This window comes from Miniopterus natalensis, chromosome 6, assembly GCF_054644295.1.
Source record: "Miniopterus natalensis isolate mMinNat1 chromosome 6, mMinNat1.hap1, whole genome shotgun sequence".
In the NCBI taxonomy this organism is placed as follows: domain Eukaryota; kingdom Metazoa; phylum Chordata; class Mammalia; order Chiroptera; family Miniopteridae; genus Miniopterus; species Miniopterus natalensis.
Window position 1 is genome coordinate 90,379,816 of NC_142086.1, and position 21,753 is coordinate 90,401,568.

Below are 21,753 nucleotides of genomic sequence, written 5' to 3' on the forward strand. Positions count from 1 at the left end.
CCCCCAACCCTTGCTTCCTCCCTCCCTTCCTTCCTTGCTGCATTTTCCAATGGAACATAATTTAATTTCATTTGTTTGGAATTTTCACTTCTACCTGACAAAATACTGATTGTGAAAATGAACTTATTACTCTGATAATAACCTTGACTTTAAAATACCCATGAAAGTGCCCTGGTAGGAAAACAGATTTAAAAGTTCTCCTTTGACATTGCCCGGCTGGCATGGATCAGCGGTTGAGTGTCAACTGGGATCCAGGAGATCGAGGTTCGATTCCCGGTTGGGGCACATGCCTGGGTTGGCAGCTTGACCCCCAGTGGGGGGCGTGCAGGAGGCAGCCGATCAATGACAACTCTCTCATCATTGACGTTTCTCTCTCTCCCTCTCCCTTCCTCTCTCTGAAATCAAACCACAATCTCCTAGATCCCAGGTTGACGCTCAACCATTGAGCCGTGCCCAGCCAGGCAAAATATATATATATTTTAAATAATAATAAAATAAAATAAATAAAAATTCTCCTTTGAGGCCTTGCCGGTTTGGCTCAGTGGTTAGAGTGTCCTGTGGGTTGATTCCAGCCAGGGGCACGTACCTGATAATTCGGTTGCAGGCTTGATCCTGGCCCCAGTCGGGGGGTGTGTAGGAGGCAACCAATCCATGTGTCTCTCTCACATTGAAGTTTCTCTCTCTCCCTCTCTCCCTCCACTCTCTCTGAAAAGCAATGGAAAAAATATCCTCTGATGAGGATTAAAAAAAATAAATAAAAACAAAATAAAGGTTCTTCTTCAACATTAGTATGAGCTAATACCCCCGTGAAGGCCAAGTCTCGATAATAATGACACATTTATATGAACAAATACCTCGAAGACCTTGACCGTGAGCACTGTTTTTCTTCCCACTTTGATTTATAACCCAAAGCTTGAAGGTGAGGTTGTTTTTCTACGGTGCTTTCTTTTACAGGGGGTGTGGGTGCTTCTTAGCTGTTCTGGTGACTGTGGATTGACTGCAGGGGTGCCGGGGTGAGGGTGGGGGTGGAGGGAGAAACCTGAAAGGGAGGAAAACAAATGCTTTGGGAACAGTGCCCCGGGCCAGCCCTGTGTTAGATGCACTTAGTGAACAGTGCCCAGGGCCTGCCCTGTGTTAGATGCACTTAGTGAACAGTGCCCGGGGCCTGCCCTGTGTTAGATGCACTTAGTGAACAGCGCCCGGGGCCTGCCCTGTGTTAGATGCACTTAGTGAACAGCGCCCGGGGCCTGCCCTGTGTTAGATGCACTTAGTGAACAGTGCCCGGGGCCTGCCCTGTGTTAGATGCACTTAGTGAACAGCGCCCAGGGCCAGCTCTGTGTCAGGTGTGTTGGGGCAGAAATAGAATAGTGGGGACTAGCTGTAGTTATAAGCAATACTAATCATGCTCTGTTAACCGTGATTGTTCTGTTCTGATTTCAGAAAGCACACTCCGACCTGGCTGAATGTTGTACACCCAGGACACGGGAATTATCTTTAGTATGGGGTCCATTCTCTTTATCCGAGAACTGCCCATCATCATGAGAAGATTAACAACCTTGCTGCCAAAATGATGGAGTCCCAGAGGTGCCTGCCCTTTGTGACCCCCAACACGCACTGCCTGTAACCTGTGAGCATTTTGCCTTGCCTACTTCCCCATGCCTGTAATTCCTACTTTCCCATGTAATCTTTCCCATGTAATCTACCCAATATAAGCAGCTGGCTTATGCGGGGCAGTAGGACAATTTTTATGTAGTCGGATCCTGCTGCTCGCCCATGCTGCAGGCAATACTGGAACAAACCCTCATATACAATTCAACCTTGTCTCTGCTTAATTGACTCAAGTGGTTACAGGCAGCCCAGACCCATTGTGTCCGGTTTCAGGGGCACTTAGTGAGCAATGCCAGGAGCCAGCCTTGGAGATGGGGGTGGAACCCTTTTCCCAACAAGAGAGGAAGGGTGCTGAGTATGCAGCAGACCAGGTGTCCACACATCTCTGCAACTAACAGGACCGATGTCCTCTGAACCACACTGGGTCTCAGCTTTCCTATCTGCAGAGTGAGACTCGTGGATTCAGCATCTCGATGACTCCCTCCAAGCTCAAATGTATTACAGTTTTTCTGAAAATCCCATGTTTTTACTCTTTTCCAACTTGCAGGCGGATGAAACATCCCTGTTAAAGACAGGAAAATCGTGATTCCACACATTAACCAGCAGAGGGAAACAGACTATTTAAAGAACATCCTGCCTCAGGATTTTTAAAAAGGTGCAGCATAAATATCCACCCCTGGAACAGATATAAATATCCACCCACACTCTTCCCACAGCACATGCTACCCCTGAGGAGGGCTCTGACTGTGGTGGGTCCCTGAGGCCTCAGTGTGGGGGGCAGCATCCTCTGGGTGCCAGCTGGCAGGGGAAGGCAGCTGGGGGTGCCAGGCCTCCCTGACATCTCTCTTCCAGTAAGAGTTGGACCAGGTGGTCCTCAAATGCAGCTGCACCCAGCGCTCTCAACGCTAAAGGGGACACACGCCTCACTCCTGTAGCCACACCTCACTGTCCTCCCCATGGGTAAGTGCGAGGAAGTGCGTGCAATTACAATCAAATCCGCGTAATCAGAGCCATTAATTTCCCAAGCTCTCCAACCGCCAGAGCACTTTTAAAGAGCCACCAATCCTTCCAGCAAAATTGTCAAGGTCTCATTCCTGTCTTCTCCCCTTTTTCCTGTTCCTTCTCAGCCCCCACCGACTCGCTGAACCGCGTCTGGGACGGCGGGCCGAGCAGTCGGTGCTTTAACCAGCTCGCAGGTGACTTAGGCACCTGGGGGGGGGGGGAGAGAAGGCAGGTGTGCCCCAGCTCCACCTCCGGGTGCTGCGTGGGGCGGCATATCCGCTTTGGAACCGCTGTGGCGGTCTCGGGAGGGGCTGCTGACAGCGCAGGCGCGTCAGTTTCTCAGACCACCCCAGGTGCAGCGCAGCGGGCCGCACGCCCCGCACAGGCGGCGCCCTCCAGCCCCGGTGCAGCGCAGCCGGCCTCACGCCCGCACAGGTGACGCCCTCCAGCCTGCGCGTCAGCTGGCTGCTCGCCGCCGTGCGTCAGCCAGGCCCCGCCCCTCACGCCGCGCCCCGCTGAGCGTCGGCCTCCTCGCCCCGCCCACGCCCCGCCCCGCGCAGGCGCAGAGGCGGCGTGTCTCCCGTGGTGCCCCGCGGCGGCCCGGGCGCGGAGATGGCGGGAGTTTCGTCGCAGCGGAGCTGCCGCGGCTGCTCGGCCACCAGCTGCGCCTGCGGCGACGGGGGCACGTGGCGCGAGCCCTCGCTGCTGAGCCAGCGCCTGTCGGAGGACGCGGTGCAACACCAGCTGCTGGAGGAGTGGACGGGCACCTGCAGCTCCCTGAGCGGGGCGGCGCCCGCGCGCGGCGGGGCCCGGCCGCTCGTGTTCCTGTGCGCCGGCTGCCGGCGGCCGCTGGGCGACTCGCTGAGCTGGGTGCGCGGCCCGGACCCCGGCTGCATCCTGCTGCGAAGTCAGTGGCCGGGCGGCGGGCGGGGCTGCGCTCCCCGGGGGCGCGCCTGGCGGCCAGGTGGGGGGGCGGGGCCCCGGGGCCGCGCGGGGTCATCACGCGCAGAAATCGGGGCGCGTGAGCCGTCCGGGGAAAAGAGGGGGCGCCGGTCGCCCCCCCGCCCCGTGGGCCCGCGAGCGACAGGCCCTTCCCGCGGTCCCCCATCCATCAGCAGATGCTGCAGCTGCCGAGTTGTGAGCATCAAAAAAAAAAAAAAATAACCAACCGAATTGCCAGCGTTTGGGGTGCGGCCGCTCTGTGCCCCTCCCCACAGCAATCAGCAGGCCGTTCAGTGGCAAATAATATTGCACGTGGTTTATTTGGGGAATTGAAGCCCGTCGGCTGCCTGCGTCCTGCAGGCTGATGTCAGGATCGATTTTATCACGCCTTATCCGCTGTATCAGCCGCCGCCTTCACAGCCTCGTGTTCCCACCATAGAGTAGACAGAGCACAACGCTACAAAAATTTTTTTAAAAACGGAACTTGCGCCCGGCAGGTGCGGCTCAGCGGTTGAGGGTGGACCCGTGAACCGGGAGGTCGCCGGTTCGAATCCTGGTCCTGGCACCTGCGGGGGTTGCCGGCTGGGTCCCCAGTAGGGGGCGTCTGGGAGGCAGCCCATCCATGATGTGACTCTCACCCTTGGTGTTTCTGTCTGTCCCTCTCTCACCAAAAGTCAGTAACAATAGAAAAATATTAGGAAGGGAACTTGCAGTGAGAGCACCAATAACCCCAGGAGCATTGGAGAGGAAGGAGGGTCCAGTAGAAGAGTTAGAGGGCCGGAGGCCAAGCTTTTAATCTTGGCCCCACCGGTGACCTGTGTGTCTTCCTGCCCTTCCCTTGTTTTGTTGTTTTTACCGTATTTGTTTAGGGGAGTGGTTTATGTATATTTTTTTCTGAATTGGTGTAAAAATGGCTGTTTTCTTTGGGGCTTGTGGGTTTCAAGTTGAAGTTTCCCGGAGTAAAATATTGGGAAGAAAGGAGAACACCAGTGTCCACCATTGCCTGAAACTTTGATACCTTCTGTTTTCCGTAAGGATACATCAGTTCATTAACAGTAATTGCTGAGGCCTTTTTAGTTGTCAAACATAAGCCTAAGAACGTTTCCCCCAGTAGTTTATTTGGATTAACCCTTTGATCTACTGAAATCAAATAGTGCTGGATGGTGTGAAAGTGAAGGACTTACCCCTGACCCTGTTGCAGCCCCAGAGTTAACATACCCTGTTCTCATTTATACTTCTCTAGTAGGCTCCATGCGTGTATCAGCATATTTAAACATGTAACATTTTAAAGACACACTTGAGGTTATATAATTTATACGTGAAGCATGCTTTTTAAATTCCACACATATATTCTGAATATTTTCCCATATTAGCGCATGTGAGTGTGTGCGTGTGAGTGTGTGTGCATGAGAAAGACATACTTTGGGCTCCTATTTTTTCTGGTGCTTTGAGTTCTAAACTAAAAGTTGAACGAGAAGCACTTTCAGCGTCTGCCTGCGAGTTCTGACCGACCACACTAATCAGCGCCCTGTTTTCCAGGCGTCTCCTGCAATGTTTCTGTGGATGAGGAACAGATACTGTCCAAACGAGAAAATGAAGACGGGTGGTGAGTGAGGCCGCGTCTATGTGAGTGTGAATGTGAGAGATAGTTTTCAGATAAAAATGTTCAAGAAGATCATTACCAGTAAGAGCACTTGGGATAAAACATTTTCCCTGGTCATCAGTATAAAATTAGTCCTTGTAACTTACCGGTTCTGGGGTGGTGGTGGCCTCCTTTAGGCACTGAGGTGGAAGAGTCTGTAAGTTTCTAAAGGCACATTATGACATCCCCTTTTGAGGTCGGTGGGCATGGTGCTGGAGAAAATTGAAAATAAATATAGAAAAAGAAAGTGTCTGTATCTTGAGCTCTCAGGGCCAGAGGGTGCCTTAGACCAGTGCCCCCACCTTTTTCATGTGTTGGCACCTGTAGAAAGTGCTAATATCACATGGTCACGTCCATACACGCACACGGCTGCTGCAGTAAATAGACAGGGCTACACGGGGCCACTCCACAGGCTGCCGGGATCGTCCCCTCGGCACATTGCCTCCATCTGCTGTGAGTGGCATCCTCAGCAAACCAAACGGGCAGCTCCGCCTTAGTCATTGTTGCCCGGAGCATGTCCTACTGGCGTGTATGGAATAACTTCAGGTGGCGCACAAACAATGAAGCAAATAAATAATCATATATATTTTAAGTGTATTTTATATAAATATATATATATATTTTAAATATATCTTTATTGATTTCAGAGAGAGGAAGGGAGAGGGAGAGAGAGAGACAGAAACATCAATGATGAGAGAGTCATTGATCGAGCCCGCAACCCGGGCATGTGCCCTGACCGGGAATCGAACCCCGATCGCCTGGATCCCAGGTCGACGCTCAACCACTGAGCCACGCCCGGCCAGGCTAAGTGTATTTTAAAATACTGGTTTTTCATGTTTATAATGCTAGACTGTCATAGTCAAAGTATATTCCAATTAAAAATTACTCTATTTAAGGAGAATGAGACTCCTGATACAGGCAGTCTGTGGATGTAACAGAAAGTGCTCTGGCCTGCAGGTGATTGGCACTGGGAAACCCAGCCTTGGACTGTCTCTCATTTTGCAGGTGAAGGAGGCAAGGCCTGGGAGGTCAGGACTTAGCTGAGGCCACAGGACCACTTAGTCGTAGGAGCCAGGATGGTGCCTGAGTCTCCTCGTTTCCTGCAAAGTGCTCTTTCTTCTGGGCTTCCCCACTCTGGTTGTTTTGATATTACCCTCACCGTTGTTGTCATAATCCGCGTACCAGCCGTGTGTCATGTACTTAATATTTTTCATTTATTGACTCAGAATTTTTATATTACTGCCATAAATGTATCATTTGCTATAACTAGGTAGTTTTTATTTTAATTTATTTTTAAAGATTTTTTTTATTGGATTTTAGAGAGCGGAATGGAGAGGGGGAGGGAGAGAGGAGGAAGAGAGAGAGAAACATTGATATGATATCAAAACATTGATCGGCTGCCCCCTGCATGCCCCCCACTGGGGACTGAGCCGGAAACCTGGTCATGTGCCCTGACCGGGAATCGAACCTTTCAGTACACAGGACGAGGCCCAACCAATTGAGCCATATCAGCCAGGGCATAACTAGATAATTTTTTTAAATTATCAGATTGAGCCCAGCCGGCTTGGCTCAGTGGTTGAGCATCAACCTATGAACCAGGAGGTCACCTTTCGATTCCCGGTCAGGGCACATGCCTGGGTTGTGGGCTCGATCCCCAGAAGGGAGTGTGCAGGAAGCAGCTGATAGTTAACTCTTTCATCATTGATGTTTCTCTCTCTCCTCCTCCCTTCCTCTCTGAAATCAATAAAAATATGTTTTAAAAAAGTTTACCAGATTGAGGCATTTACATTCCCCCAAACACCACCTTAGTATCCTCTGTTGTCACTCATATGTGCCCCTTGTCGCTAGGTGCTTACGGCAGTGTGTCCTGGGAGTGACCGTCTGCATCCCTCATATAAACATTCCCCGTCTTTATGCGTGTGGTTTAGTAGGGTGGGAATTACAGACTTTAGCAAGTCATCGTTTCAGCCGGTGGGTGTTAACAGTGCGGCTTTGCTGTAACAAGTTGCTGCTCTGTTTGCTAAAGCAGTGGGTCTCTCTGCGCAGCATCCTGGAGACTCTGCACTGCGCGGGATGCTCGCTCGCCCTCGGCTACGTCTACAGGTGCACCCCCAACCACCTGGATTACAAGAGGGACTTGTTCTGCCTCAAGGTGGAAGCCACTGAGAGGTAATTTTGACGTATAAACAAGCACCTCATAATAGTTCTCAGAAAGTTTGCAGAGAAGTTGGTAGGAAAACAAAACTAAATCCACACTTCAGTTAGTATGTGTTTTCAAGTAATAATTTCTGACAGTGACGCCAGAGATTGGGAAGGTCAGACATTTGCATTGTAAGGAGAAAACACTGTGAGAACATTTTTCAGAATAAAAATATGTTTGGTGGTTCTTAAAAATCAAATTTAATTTAATAGGATTTTCTAAAGCAGTTGTGTGGATCAGTACATTTTGTCCACTTTATTTCCTCCTCAGTTCTTGATCTCCTAGAATATTCTGAAGAAGTAGCAATTTCAAACTGGTTAGTAAAGAAGTCCCTTCGGTGTTCTGGGAAAGTAGAGATGCACAGTCCAGCTGCTTCTGTCTTGAGTTCAGCAAAGAACTGCCTCCCGCTCTTTCAAGAGACGCAGGGAGGTGCCTTCGCCCGCCGACCTCTCTAGAAGGGGTTAGGCAGCAAGGAGGGTTAGGGTCTGGTGACGAGGTCAGGCATCTTAATGCCCCTCCGATTCATTGGCCGTGTTTTACAGGAAACACAGAATTAGGTAAATCAATTGACCCCACTGTATTTCCACTTAACCTGGAAAAGGTGTAACCCTCAAGGCTTTAAAGACGCCTAACATCCCTGCGAATCAGGACAGAAGAACTGCCTGTGAAAAAAGAACGTGCTTCTACCTTGATTACTCAAGGGTTTTGTCACCTGTTGTAGTTCTTAGATTTTTTCTCTCAAAATAATTAAATCCCTGTTTTTATTATAATTATGATTTCTCTTCTAACTATTGTTTGATAAGTGCAGTTTTTCCACCTTCTTTGAAACTGGAAAGGTTTGGATCAAAATTTTAAAACCAAACTTTTTGCAGCTCTCACACAAAAGAACACTACACGTGCGGTTCATTGTTGTAAAGCAGGTCTGTCTGGGGGGCGCAGATCTGCTTTGGTTTCATATGTGAATAGAAGGCCCAGCAGAGCAGGTGCTCCCTAGTCTCCTCTAGACTTTGACAGAGATTTGTGGAAATTAAGTGAGGAGAGGAAACTAAAAGATATGAACTCTCATGTGGTGGGGTTGATACAGAATTTAAAAAGTGAGGCATCTGTGCAAAAGAATAGGAGTGGAGGGTTTTGCCACTGGGGATCACGGCACAGAAGCTGTTCTTGGGCAGAATTTTAATGCTGAGGAACCTGGTTTGGACACCAGGAGTGGAACCAGGAGTAGACACCCTCTGTGATGTTTATTTATCGTTTCATAAATTACTCAGTGCTGTTTAATTTTTCCACTGCATCTTATCTTTTCCCTCTAAACAGGTTGTTAATTGCCTTCTGCAGTTTTGCCTCTAATGCTATTTTTAGATATACAATCAGCAGGGTTTTCAAGACAAGACTGTTCTAAGTTGATAAAAGAAGTCACATAGTGAAGTTGCTACGTGATAACAGAATCTACTAAATAAATGCAACCGAGTCCGGTTTTCCTTTGAGAAATACTGTTTAGATATTATTCAGTTCCCAGCGCTGGCCTGCTCTCCTCCCATGGCCAGGCCAGTCTTTCTGCTCATCAGTATTTTCTGAACCACAGCATCTCAACCCCAGAGAGTCCAGCAAAATGCAGTTTGGAGGATGACTGTTGAGGTTGCCCAAGTTTGGGTAATCAAGAGTTGACTCTACAAATTATTATTTACTAAAGGTCAACTGTGAAAGTATACATGTTCCCGAAATGTTATATAAGGAAACTTTAAAATAAAATTTTGAACTATGAGTGTTGATGTTTTGCCACCCAGCTTATTCCCAATAACAAAAGATTATAGCATTGGGAAATGTGTAGGAATATCTGGACAAAGCTTTATGGAGGAAGACACGATTATATGTAGCACAGCTTTCTACATAGGGAGCTGTTAACAAAAATAGTTGTTTTATGTGTTTACTTGGTACTGACATACAGTGTAATATACTTAGAAGTTTAATATTATTAACAGACACAAATTTAATATTTGCTCACTTTTTATATCTAACTTTGTACTGTCCAGTTATGTTTTAGGGTCCTCTGAAAAGAAGATTGTGTCAGACGATAAGGAGGTTTTCAATCTTGAGAGCAGAACTGAAATAGAAAACTCTCTGAAGCAGGTAATTTTGCTCTGCTCTCTCTCTGTGTGACTCCTGTCGGTGAGGCATCCTCATGTGGCATCTGCTTTGCTTGGGGACTGTCACCCTGGCGCACTTGGTCTGTCTCAGTCTTCAGTAAGGTTGAGTTTTGGGGACAAACTACAAATTAAGCTAAAGCTCTATCAAAAAAAAAGTAATAAAGCCATTTCATGCCAAATCAAAGTAGTATATATTCTGAAACTATTACACTAGTAGAAGCATATGTTTAAGTCACATCACTGGTTCTTTTGATCCCGTTCTCATGGCGTAAGCAGTCTTGCTTTGCGTGTTAACATCTGCTCATGGCTGGAGAGGCAGGACAGTGATGACTGAATAAAAAGGCTGCCGATCAGGCTGAGAACTACTGTTAATAGACGTGTGTTATTTAAATAAAATTTAGTTTAAGTAATTTCGTTAAATACACATCGAATATCTTGCATAATGGGTAATATATTCAGAAATTGTATTGATGATGTATATTTTAATCACTTAACCATGTATGATTTTAATCATAATCGTGTATTTTTTAATAATCTTTTTTCACTGCAATAGATGGAAGATGTTTTGAAAATATTACAAACGAAGCTGCGGGACATGGAAACAAAGTTTTCCTTCGCCAGTTCCCAAGCTGACATCTGTTCCCAGTCTCCCACCCTTGACTTCCCTGCCAATGGGTAATTTTTATGTGTAGCAGTTCTTGTTCCAATTTACCTCACCTGGACTCTGTGCGCGTTGCAAACTCGAGTATTGATCAGATGAGAATAATTGTAGAATTACTTTTGTGGCTGTATTTCATGGTAGAGACGACTATTTTCCAAGTTTGAATTTTGAACCCCATTTCATGATACTTGCTGGAAATAGAACTTAGGAGTTTATATTCTGGTAAGAAACTGCCATGATTTTCTGAACTGTTTTCTCCTTTGTATCAAGTTCATTCTTCATTTTGTACTTTTTTAACTTTCTTCCACCTTTAATACTTCAAGTACTATTTAATGTTGAATGGTAAGAGGATCTTGGAGGTTTTCGGCCCACTGTGTGGTTGTCTTCTCTGAAATAAACACAGGCTGTTCTCTGGAGGAATCGGTCAGCTGGATTATCTGTCAGGACTGTTCTAGTAATAAGAGAATTCCACTTGTTCCTGTTTACTGACTACTGTTTGTCCCCAAATCTGTAAGAATATTTACCAAAGAGAGAAGTAGTGAGTTATCTCTGGGGTGGGATTCTGGGAAGTGTTCAGTTTCCCAGTTTTCTGTAATGTGAGACTTGCAGTGAGCACGTGTTATTTTATAATCAGGAAGAGAGTAAAGATTAAAACAGTGCTTTAAGATTGATTTTTATGAAACTGAATTGCGGCCAGGGTGAAAAGCTGTATCTTAACACCTTAGTGATCACAGCCACATTCTGTACCTCTTCTGGAGGAAAGTAAAGTGCGGTAATCGTCGCTCGATATCCACAAGGGGTTGGTTCCAGGACCCCCTCGGATACCAAAGCCTTGGGTGCTCAAGTCCCTTACGTAGCATGGGGTAGTATTTGCATATCACCTACACATATCCTCCTGTATACTTTGTTTTTATTTTATCTTATTTTAAATCCTCACCTGACAACATGCTTAGAGAGGAAGGGAGAGAGACAGACAGAGTCATGGATGTGAGAGAGAAACATCGATCGGTTGTCTCCCGTACATGCCCCAACCGGGGATCAAACCTGCACACCACCCTGGTATGTGCCCTGACGGAATGGCACCGGCCACCTTTCGGTGCACGCCAACCAGGTGAGCTGCTCAGGTGAGCCGCTCGTGCTGGGCCCTGCCGTGCACTGGACGGCACCTCCGGAGCGCGTGTAATACCTGGTGCAGGGGAGGTGCTGTGGAAACCATTGCTAGGCCGCGCTCAGGGAATAAAGACAAGAAGTGTGTCTGTTCAGGACAGGGTTGGCCCTCGTAGGCCTAACTGCACGGTACACGTCGGCCACAGTGTAGCGTGTCCCTCTGGGTCTGGCTGTACCCGATAGTGTATCAGTAGCCGGTGTCCATAAATCTTTTTTCTTCTTCCTGAGTAAGCTAAATAGCTGGGCAGTTCCGAGCCTGTGAGCAAGCCAAGAACTTCCCTTTGCAGTCATTTTTGAACTGAATCGACATGTTCAGAGTCGACAGATTCTGATAAAAAGAAACTACCCTGAAATGCAGTGGCGATGTGGGGTTAGAAATCAGGGTTAGCCATGTAAATAGGACTTCAGGGGAAAGTTACCAACCTGAACTTGTTTACATGGGTTATTACCCACCTGTGATCATTCTACTGTCTTCTCTGTTCTTTCTCCTCCCACATCAAGTTAAAAATATTTTGTATTTAACAATTTTTCCTAACCAAATACAATTTGAGTTCTTGAAGTGGGGGCTGTAAATGCAGCTCCACCGCTCGAAACAAGATGTGGAATGAGAGTGCGTGCTGGTGGCGTGGGTGAGAGGCCTCGTGGACAGACACGTGCCCCGTTCAGGTGTGCACATCACGGGACGCTCGGAAGTAAACGGCGCTGGAGACAACCTGCCGATTTTAGTGGTCAGGAAAGCTGTGAAGGAAAACCGCGAGGCTCCCTGTGGCAATCCTAAATAGTTATCTCCAGGATGAGAAGGTCCTCGATAGGCTAGGAGGGGGTCAGGGAGGCGGGCCTTGCCTTCTGAACTCTTTCCTGGGGCGGGGGGGGGGGGCACAGGCCCTTGAGCTTGAAGCAAAAGAGTGGTTATCCGGGTTCTCTGGCTGGGTGTGGGAAGGAACTGTAACCCCAGGATGGGGGATCTGAGGGAGCAGCCCTGGCCCACCCACAGGGAAGGGCCCTTCCTTCGGCCCCTCATGACTCACAGGTGGGCACTGTGAACTGGGTAGAAACGCAGACCCCCAGGCCCTGCTTCACAAGCTGTGGACCAGAACCCGAGTTCACCAAGACCTTCAGCTGGTCCCTGCGCACGGTCAGATTTGAGAGGCACTGATTAGAGGACAGTGACAACGCACCTTCCTAGGTTCATCTGTGCTGTCCCGATTATTGATGTCTCTGAACACCAGTCATTTTTCAGAGCCTGTTGGACCCCTGTCCTGTTAGGCTGGTGTTCCTCTCCGGCTCTGAGTTGCGTTGTTTTCCCAGTCAGACCACAAGGGGGCGCATTTCACCACATAAACATTCGTGGTGTCGCCTGTTGCCGCCCCCAGTGGGGAGCGCACGCAGGCAGGTGCCTCGTCTCAGCCTGTAGTTTGCCCCCCTGGGCTCTCTCCTAATCAGGCTCCTTAGCTAAGCACCAGCCAGGGCCTCCCCACCCCCACTGGGCTGCCAGCAGCTCCGGTTATCCAGCGGTGTGTACCGACACCCACCAGCGTGCTCCCCGCGCGGTCAGTTTACACCGGGAGCTAGTCATGTTTCTCTTCCAGCCGTTTCTCGAGCTGCCGAGACGGCTCGTTACTCAGCCCCCTCCCCCAAGGCTTTGTGAGGGCTCAGTGCTGTGTCTGCAGCTGGTGGGAAACCGCCAGGTGAGGTGCCAGCTGCCTGAGCATGTCCACGTCTGACTCAGGAGACAACTTCCCGGGAATGCCCACCTGTATTAGTGCCATTCATTCCTTTAGAAAGATTAAGGAACCGCTGTCTATGAGATGAGGCATCGGAAGCGTTTCATTCTAAGGAAAATATTTCTGGAACCTCGAAGTACAGTAGTGTCCCCTTACCACCCAGGGACATGTTCTGAGACTTGAGTGGGTGCCTGAAACCAAACCCCATAAACGGGCAGGCAAAAGGAGGTTTACAGTTGTTGGTGTGGAAAATAATGCAATATTTAATAAAACTTTCATGTGCTCGTAACTGTAAACTTGATTTTGCCCACCCCTGTGTCCTGCTCCCCCCCCCCAAATATACAGACCTTTTCACTTACAGGAGGCGCTTCCAGGCTTCTCTGGCTTGTCCGAGTTGCCACATCGCCACTCATGCATGTTGAGGGCATTGTTAGGTGAGACGGGTCACTTGAGCACAAGTCCTGCGATGGCCTGACACTCCATCCGATAACTGGTTAGGGAGCAGACACAGCTCGGGACGCTGGACAGAGGGACCATCCACGACCCCGGGTGGGATGGAGCTGGGTGGTGTGAGTTTTCATCACGCTGCTCAGAATAGTGTGTGCTATAAAACTTACGAATTGCTTATTTCTGGAGTTGCCCATTTAATATTTTCTGACTGTGGTTGACTGTGGGAGCCTGAAACCGTGAGAAGTGAAACCCATAGGGGAATACTGTATATTCAGACAATTACATTTTAATTCAGCCTTCCATTCACTAAAACAGAAGATTAAAAAAATATACTTGTGTATTAAATAATTTAACTTGGCAGAGTATAGAGGCAGAGGTGATGCTTTGAGCTCGGCCAGATTGGGACCCCAGGCCCTGCTGCCCCTCTGACCAGCAGGCAGTTCATGCCCTTGGCCCCCAGCCCCCAGCCCAGCCTCATCCTTACAATGAGCCGGCTGGACTCATGACCTGCTAAAGCTCCTCTGTCGATTAATCTACTGACAGCAACCAGAAGTGTTCTGCTTTAATTAAGCATTGATTAGAAATGGAAAACTTGATCAGCAGGGAGCCAGGCTCACAGAGCCTCCGTAATCTAATGGGCATTGACGATATTCTGCCCTTGGAGAGCCCAGACCACAAAGGAGGCTTCAGTGGAGGCGCCGCCAACATTCACCAGCAAGTTGGCAGTTGTAGGTGGCTGGCCGGTGGCACGTCTTGAAGATATTCTTTCTTTTTAATCTTCACCCCATGATATGTTTTTATTGATTTTTAGAGAGAAAGGGAGAGGGAGACATTGATGTGAGAGAAGCATCGATCGGTTGCCTCCTGTATGCACCCCGACTGGGGATCCAACCCAAACCTAGGCATGTGCCCTGCCCGGGAATTAAACTCTCGGCCTTTTTGGTGCACAGGCCGGTGCTCCAACCAGAGGCGCCACCCGGCCAGGGCATCTTGAAGGTCTTGCATCAGCTGAGGGATTGTGTTCACATGGGTACGCGAACACTGTGTTTAGCAGCCTCTCTGGTCACCCACATCCCACCGAGGATGTTAATTCTTAAGTTCATCAGTGATTTCTTGTCCCTGCTTGAGTCACTGTCAGCGGGAAAGATCTGTGCCCTGCTGTGGGCATCCACCTTCTCCTGTTCCCCGTGCCCTGCCCCAGTCACCGCTCCCCGAGCAAAGCCCTGACCAAACAGGACTTCAGTGAGTCAGGGCTGGACGTCTGCCACCAGGCAGGGCGAGCAGCATCGCGTGATGCCACCCCCGGCAGTTTCCAAGGCAACCGCTGTTGTCTCCCACGTGAAGGGAACCCTGGGAGAATCTTCTGACGCGGCTCTGATGAGAACCGGGGAGGGGCGAGCCAGGCTGTGCCCGAGGATTCGCGGGTCCCAGACTGTCTTTTCTCCCTAAGGACACAGCCTAACCACATTTCCTCCTGCCCTGAAATGAGGGCCTGAACGGAGCTGTTGCGTGGGCAGCTGTAGCGTATTTAAACGTACACAGCCCGCCAGTCCGCGAATCACTGGCGATCACACTGATTAGGAAGCAAGAGTCGGGATTCTCACAGGAAAAATAACTTTTGTCACTAAATGGGGGAAGATTGGTTTAGCAGGAGCCAAATTGCAGAGAAAAGGGCAAGGGGTCATTTCCCTCCAGCCCGGCCCTCAGGGAGGCAGCACAGGACTCGGGGGGCTGGGGTCCTCGCCAGGAGGGTACGGGGTCGCCTTCTGAGTCGGTTTCTCAGGTGTGACACGGGAGGGTGAGCGGGTGAGTGGGCTCGGAGGTCCGGGGACTCCGACTCCAGCCTGCCCTGGCTGCGGGCAGAGCGCCAGGGAGGGGGCGTAACTGCCGCTGGCCGGAGCCATGGGAAAGGCTTCGTGCTGGCTCAGACCGGGGTGTTTCCCATAATCTCTGTTTGGGCTGGAGCCAGGGCTGGCTGGCTATTTTGATCAAAAGCAACTCGTCTCTTTTTCTTCTGGCCACCACCCACCCCCCCAAAAAAACCAAAAACCCCAAACTAAAACTTCTGCCCTTCACAGCCAAAGCAGCACGCGTGTTGGGGAGCCTTGGAGAAAGGACTTCCGCTCGGCCCTGGCTGTCAGGCTGTCTGCCGCCGGCTCTGGCTGGCGGAGGGGCCTCCGCTCTCCCGGAGGTGCGGGAGCAGGAGCCTGGCTTCCCCGCTAGTCTTCGTGGGCAGTGGGAAGGGAGAGCGGGAGTCTCGGGTCTTCCCAGATACTGAGTCTGAAAAATTTCAAGTGACTCAGAGCAGATGGGGCGGGACCACATGCTTTGGCTACACCCTTTGGACATAGCGTCCGGCCCTCCTTTCCCCTCTGTGCTTTGCTGATGCAGTTTGCTCTGTTATGAAGTCCGTCAGGAAGGTGTCTGGTCAGCCACAGAAACGGGAAACTCAGAGGAGTTTCGGATCCTCTCTCCAAAGGGGCCCTGTCCCGAGACGCCGGCCGCGGGCTGCCTGCCGGGGTCTCCCTGCCTGCAGCCCAGAGGTGGGACGGCGCTGAGCTCACCTGTCCGCTGGGCACCTTGCAGGCTCATCGGGAGGTGGTGGCGACCCGGGAAACAGCCCGTCGTTCAGGGGTCACCGATGCCTGGGGTGTCAGCTACAGAATCCAGCCGGGGGGTGCGGGTCCCTCCTGATTGAAACCGAGGAAGAGGCGTGATTGGGTGGAAGAGCTGCCCAACCCTTCATTTCTCCACACAAACGTCCTGCCCGGTGGTTGGCTCGTGTGTTTGAAGGAGAAAGACCTCCAAGGGTCCATTTAAACCGTCACAATCACAAGACTAAATAAACTTTGGCAAATTGTCCCTAAAATGCTCTAACATATGCTAAGCGCTTTGCGAGAGCCGTTCCCATCGTCCCCAGGAACCCGTCCAGATGTAACACGCTCTGATTCTGTTTTTCCAGCGTTTATTATTATCCAGAGGGTTCCACTGAAGGCGAGTGACTCTTAAAGCTACACTGTAGCTGCTTGCTAAATAAAACAGAGCCTGGCACGAACCTGGCCTTTAAGCAGCTACATTTTTGCCTAAGCAGCTACATTTTTGCCTAAGCCGAGGATCGGAGGAGCATCTTGTCATCAGCAGTCATTCCAGCCAAGGGGTCTGCCTCCGGCTGGGCCGTCTCCTCACTGGACAGAGGCCTGGTGGTGAGAAATGTGGGCCCTGGTTCAGCCGCAGGGTGGACACAGGGTGTGGTTATCACTTACAGAGCCCCCTTCCGCCAACAAAACTCGGAGGCGACGTGGAGCGAAATGCACATTTACGTGGCGTTGTGAAAACGACTAGGCCGGAGCTCATGTGAAATGATGGTTCTTAGACGCTTGGGGGTACAGCACTTTCTAGAACCTGATGAAAGTTAAGAGCTCTCCAGAAAAATGCAAATGCACAGAGAAGTTTGTGAGCAATTTCAGGCCCCCAGATTAGGAATCTGGTGGAGAGAGGCTGAGAGAGAGGAGAGAGGAGAGAAATCTACCGAGACCTCGCCTAGGGTGTCTTCTGTGTTCAAGCCTTGAATTTGGTCCTGGGCCCTCAGCCCGTGCAGGGCTGGCTGCAGGGTTAGCAGAGCTCAGCGCCACGTGAAGATGCGGGGCTATGCTCAGAAGTTATTAAGACTCAGAGACATCGATTGCAGAGCCTTAAACACCCAGGTCCTTCCCTCGGGCCACACGCTCGTGAAGCCGGCCTGGGGCACAGGAGGCAAAGGCCTGGTGGGCTCCTCTGGTCTGTTTTCGAAACTACAGCCTTGTGAAATATAATACCCAGCTTTGGGAAACGTTTGGTAATCTCAAAATCATATTTTATTTTTTAATTGAGTTTATTGGAGTGACACTGGTTAATAAAATTATATAGGTTTCAGGTGTACAGTTCTAGAATACATCATCTATATTGTATTGTGTGTTCACCACCCCAAGTCAAGTCCCCCCATACCCTCTTCTACCCCCCCCAGCCCCCCTTTCCCTCTGGTAATCACCATACTCTCATCTGTGTCTGTGAGGTTTTTTTTGTTCTGTTGGCTTTTTTGCTTAATCCCTTCACTTTTTTCACGCAGCCCCCAACCACCCTCCCCTCCGACAGCTGTCAGTCTGTTCTCTGTGTCTATGAGTCTGTTTCTATTTTGTTTGTTAGTTTATTTTGTTCATTAGATTCCACATATAAGTGAGATCATGTGGTACTTGTCCTTCTCTGACTGGTGTATTTCACTCCGCATAACACCCTCCAGGTCCATCTGTGCTGTTGCAAAAGGTAAGATTTCCTCCTTTTTCACAGCTGCGTAGTATTCCACTGTGTCAGTGTCCCACAGCTTTTCTATCCACTTGTCTACTGGTGGGCACTTGGGCTGTAAATAATGCTTCTATGGATATAGGGGTGCATATATTCTTTTGAGTCAGTGTTTTGGGTTTCCTTGGATATATTCCCAGAAGTAGGATCGCTGGGTCATAAGGCAGCTCCATTTTTAATTTTCATGGAAACTCTGCACCACTTTGCACAGTGACTGCCCCGTCTGCATTCCCACCCCCTGCCCCACACCCTCGCCGGCACGTGTGGTTTTTATTTGCATCTCTGATGATTAGCGACGTTGAGCATCTTTTCACATGTCTATTGACCATCTGAATGTCCTCTTTGGAGACGTGTCTGTGCAGGTCCTTTGTCCATTTTTCAACTGGATGTTTTTAACCCTCACCTGAGGATATGTTTTGTTACTTTTAAAGTAGATTGGAGAAGGAGAGGAAGAAAGAGAGAAACATCAGTGTGAGAGAGAAACATCGATCGGTTGACTCCCATGCTCGCCCTAATTGGGAATTGAACCTGCAGCCTTTTGGTGTCACGAGGACGCTCCAACCAGCTGGGCCACCCGGCAGGGCAGGCGGCTGTGTCGTTTTTTGTGTTGAATATAAGTTCTTTATAAATTTCGGATATTAACCCCTTGTCAGATGTATCATTGGCGGGTATGTTCTCCCGGTCAGTGGGTTGTCTTTCATTTGTTGGTGGTTTCCTTTGCTGCGCAAAAACATTTTAGTTTGATGTGGTCCCATTTGTTTATTTTTTCTTTGTTTCTCTTGCCCGAGGAGACATATCGGAAAAAATATTGCTCATCTGTGCTTTCTGGATGTATGGGTTTTCTTCATGATCTGTTGACTTCGGAAAGTAGACGTTTATTATTTGTGGAGTCTCAGTATTTTTGGAACACCCTCTATTCTGGTCATTCCCTGGTTTCCCACGATAGGAGCCGTGGAACCTGCACTCTCGGCCTCCCTACAGCTGGGGTGCAGGGGTGGGATTTAGGGTTCATCAGTCAGATGCACACTCCAGCTTTGGTTCTGAATCGAGCCCGTGAGGAAAGGGACGTGCAGGGGGAGGGGTCGTCTGGCTTTCGTGAGGCCGCAGGGGCCGAGGCTGGATCCCTGGTCCCGGGTGTCCGCGGCGTCCTGAGCTGGCTGCAGCATGGGACGGGCCCTGGAGACGCGGGGCACCCACCGGACAGCCCGTGGTGTCTCAGCGGGGTCCTCGGGGAGTCCGCAGCGACACCGATTGGCCATCCTCGCTGCTGCTTCAACGAGCCGAGGGGGCCTGTTTGCAGCCAGGAGCCTGGCTTGTGCCCTCGGGGATGGAGCCGTGGTCTCACCCGCGGCCGGTCGCCTGGTCCCTCATCACCGTTGCTCGGATCGGCCCCAGTGTTGGCAGGGGTGGGCCCGGGGGCGCTGTGATGGGCGCCAGCACCGCCCTTCCCCCCGACGTTTCTAGTCCTGCTCTGCCTTCTGAGGGCCTAACGTTGCCTCCGCCTTCACTGGGAGGAGACTCTTCAATTCTATTACAGAAAAAACTCCCCTCACACACACCTCACACCCCCTCACACACCCTCACACACCTTACACACACCCTTACACACACCTCACACCTCACACACCCTCACACACCCTTACACCCCCTCACACCCCCTCATACCCCCTCACACCCCCTCACACACACCTTTACACACACCTCACACCTCACACACATCTTAAACACTACACACCTTACACATACACCACACACTTACCTCACACACACCTTGTACACACACACTTCACACACACACTTTACACACACACCTTACACACGCCTTACACACACATACTTTACACACACCCTACACACCTTACACACATGCCTCACACGCACAGTACACACACCCTTACACCTTACACACACACACCTTAGACTCACACACACACGTACATGTGCACACACACCCTGAACACAGGAGCGTGGGATGCTGCTTCCGCTTTCCCGTGGGTTCTGGGAACAACGTCAGGAGTTAAACCACGTTGACGCCAAGAGCAGGCGAGAGGCCAGGATGCTCACGAGCCCCCTTTATATTTAGTTCAGCCTTAGCTCGGCACCTGCTCGGGGACTGATCTGCTTCTAATCTCTCCCGTTGCGCCCTCCCGGCCGAGCGGCTGTGGAGCCGTGTCTCACCGCGTGAGCGAGGAAGGAGAGCCAAGCAAAACAGCCGTTTCCCTGGAACTGGAAGCGCAGGGGACTGAAAGCAGCCGAGGCCTGATTCGGGCCAGCCACGCGGTGTGGCGGAGGCGGCCGTGCGGCTGGATCTGGCCCCGGAATCCAGGCACGATGGATGTCCCCGCCTGGGCTCGAAGCTCCCGACTCCTCGAGGCAGCTTCCCACCCTCAGAACGAGAAGGCAGAGCTGGCAAGGGAGCCCTGCTCTGCTGGGCAGGTGGTTGGTACGGAACTGATCTAAACGTTTCTAATTGTGATTTACTTATCTCATTTTGGGTGAAGTCACCCAAAATATGCAGCCTCAGCCTCAGGGATGCGGAGACCTTTCCTCAGATGCTGCAAGTGAACCAGAAGCATGAAGTCGATTTTAAAACATTTATCTTTCTTCTCAGCCCAGCCGGTGTGGCTCGGCGGCTGAGTGTTGACCCATTAACCAAGAGGTCACCGGTTCGACCCCCAGTCAGGGCATGTGCCCGGGGTTGTGGGCTCGTCCCCAGTAGGGGGTGTTCAGGATGCTGTTTCTCTCTCATCAATGTTTCTATATCTCTCTCCCTTTCTCTCTAAAAATCAGTAAAAACATATATATTTTTAAAAACGCCTTCCTTCTCTGGTCCGTCTGCTGGGCTCTCTGGCAGTGGCTGGAACTGACTGACAGACGCGGAGATTCAGATCCAGGCATCTTGCAGTCCCTGTAGCTGGACAGCACCTGTCTAACTGCCAACCGCACCCACGTGGGTCAGAAACGGGGAGGAGAGAGCTGGTGGGACGGGAACAGGAGGCCGAGCAGGTTGGGTTTGTAGATCGTCACGTCGGCGTCTTCTTTCACCCAGGGCTTCCTGTCCTCACTCTCCTGAGGCTGCGCGGCTTGTTTTTTACCCACAGAAGGAAAATGCAGTGTTGGGTGACAGTGCTCAGCCCCTGAGTTTTCAATGTTTTATTTTATTGTCATTTTTCAGCGTTGTGTTTTAGAGACAAGGCCACAGCTGAAAGCTCCGTGGCCTGGTGACACCTGGGTTCACGGCTGTGGGGGCGGGAGCCGCGGGTGAAGCGCCTGTGCCTGGGTGTTGGAACTTGGGTTTCTTGTCAGTATGGGGACTGAGCAGTTCTGCTATTGGTGCGTCGCCTGAGAAGAAAGGTCAGGCCCCGGATTGGCTCTAGGTGGGGCTCGGGTGATGCTCGTGGCCTAGCCAGCGACCCTGGAGCCTGGGAGCCTGGCCTTGCAGCCCCGCCGTCCTCCCAGCATGCGCTGGGCTGGGATCCACACACCCGCCAGACAGCGGCCCCTCCCAGGACTTCTCTGGCACCCCTGCCATTTGCTCTCTCTCTCTCTCTTTTTTTAAAAATTAAATATATTTGGGTCAGGTACCCATCCCTGAAAAGGTCCACAGGGCATATGCTGAAATTGTCACCCAGTCTCCCCCCCCCCCCGCCTGTCGTCTGCCATCTATCATGTCAAGAACAAGTTGCTGAACTTTGGTAAAATGGGATGAGATTGCCCCTTTGGGCCAAAACATGCGGGTTTCTACTCATGCCGGTGCGGGATCTGGCGCTGGGCCTCTGCCGCCGGCCCGCAGGGCTGGAAGCCCCGAGTGCAGAGCTCTGCCGTGGACGCTGCCGGGCCTGGGAGACCTTTCCTCTCCCCCCGGAGGGCTGACCGCA

At 50.7% G+C, this 21,753-nt stretch overlaps 1 protein-coding gene across 1 annotated transcript; it reads left to right on the top strand.

The window, feature by feature from the left end:
* Window positions 1-3,222: 3,222 nt before the first annotated feature.
* MIS18A (MIS18 kinetochore protein A) lies at window positions 3,223-10,619 on the top strand. The gene is made up of 5 exons (XM_087818486.1): window positions 3,223-3,517; window positions 5,092-5,158; window positions 7,241-7,363; window positions 9,425-9,521; window positions 10,092-10,619. The coding sequence occupies exons 1-5, from the start codon at window positions 3,223-3,225 to the stop codon at window positions 10,215-10,217; spliced, it is 708 nt and encodes a 235-aa protein (XP_087674612.1). The 3' UTR covers window positions 10,218-10,619.
* Window positions 10,620-21,753: the final 11,134 nt, after the last annotated feature.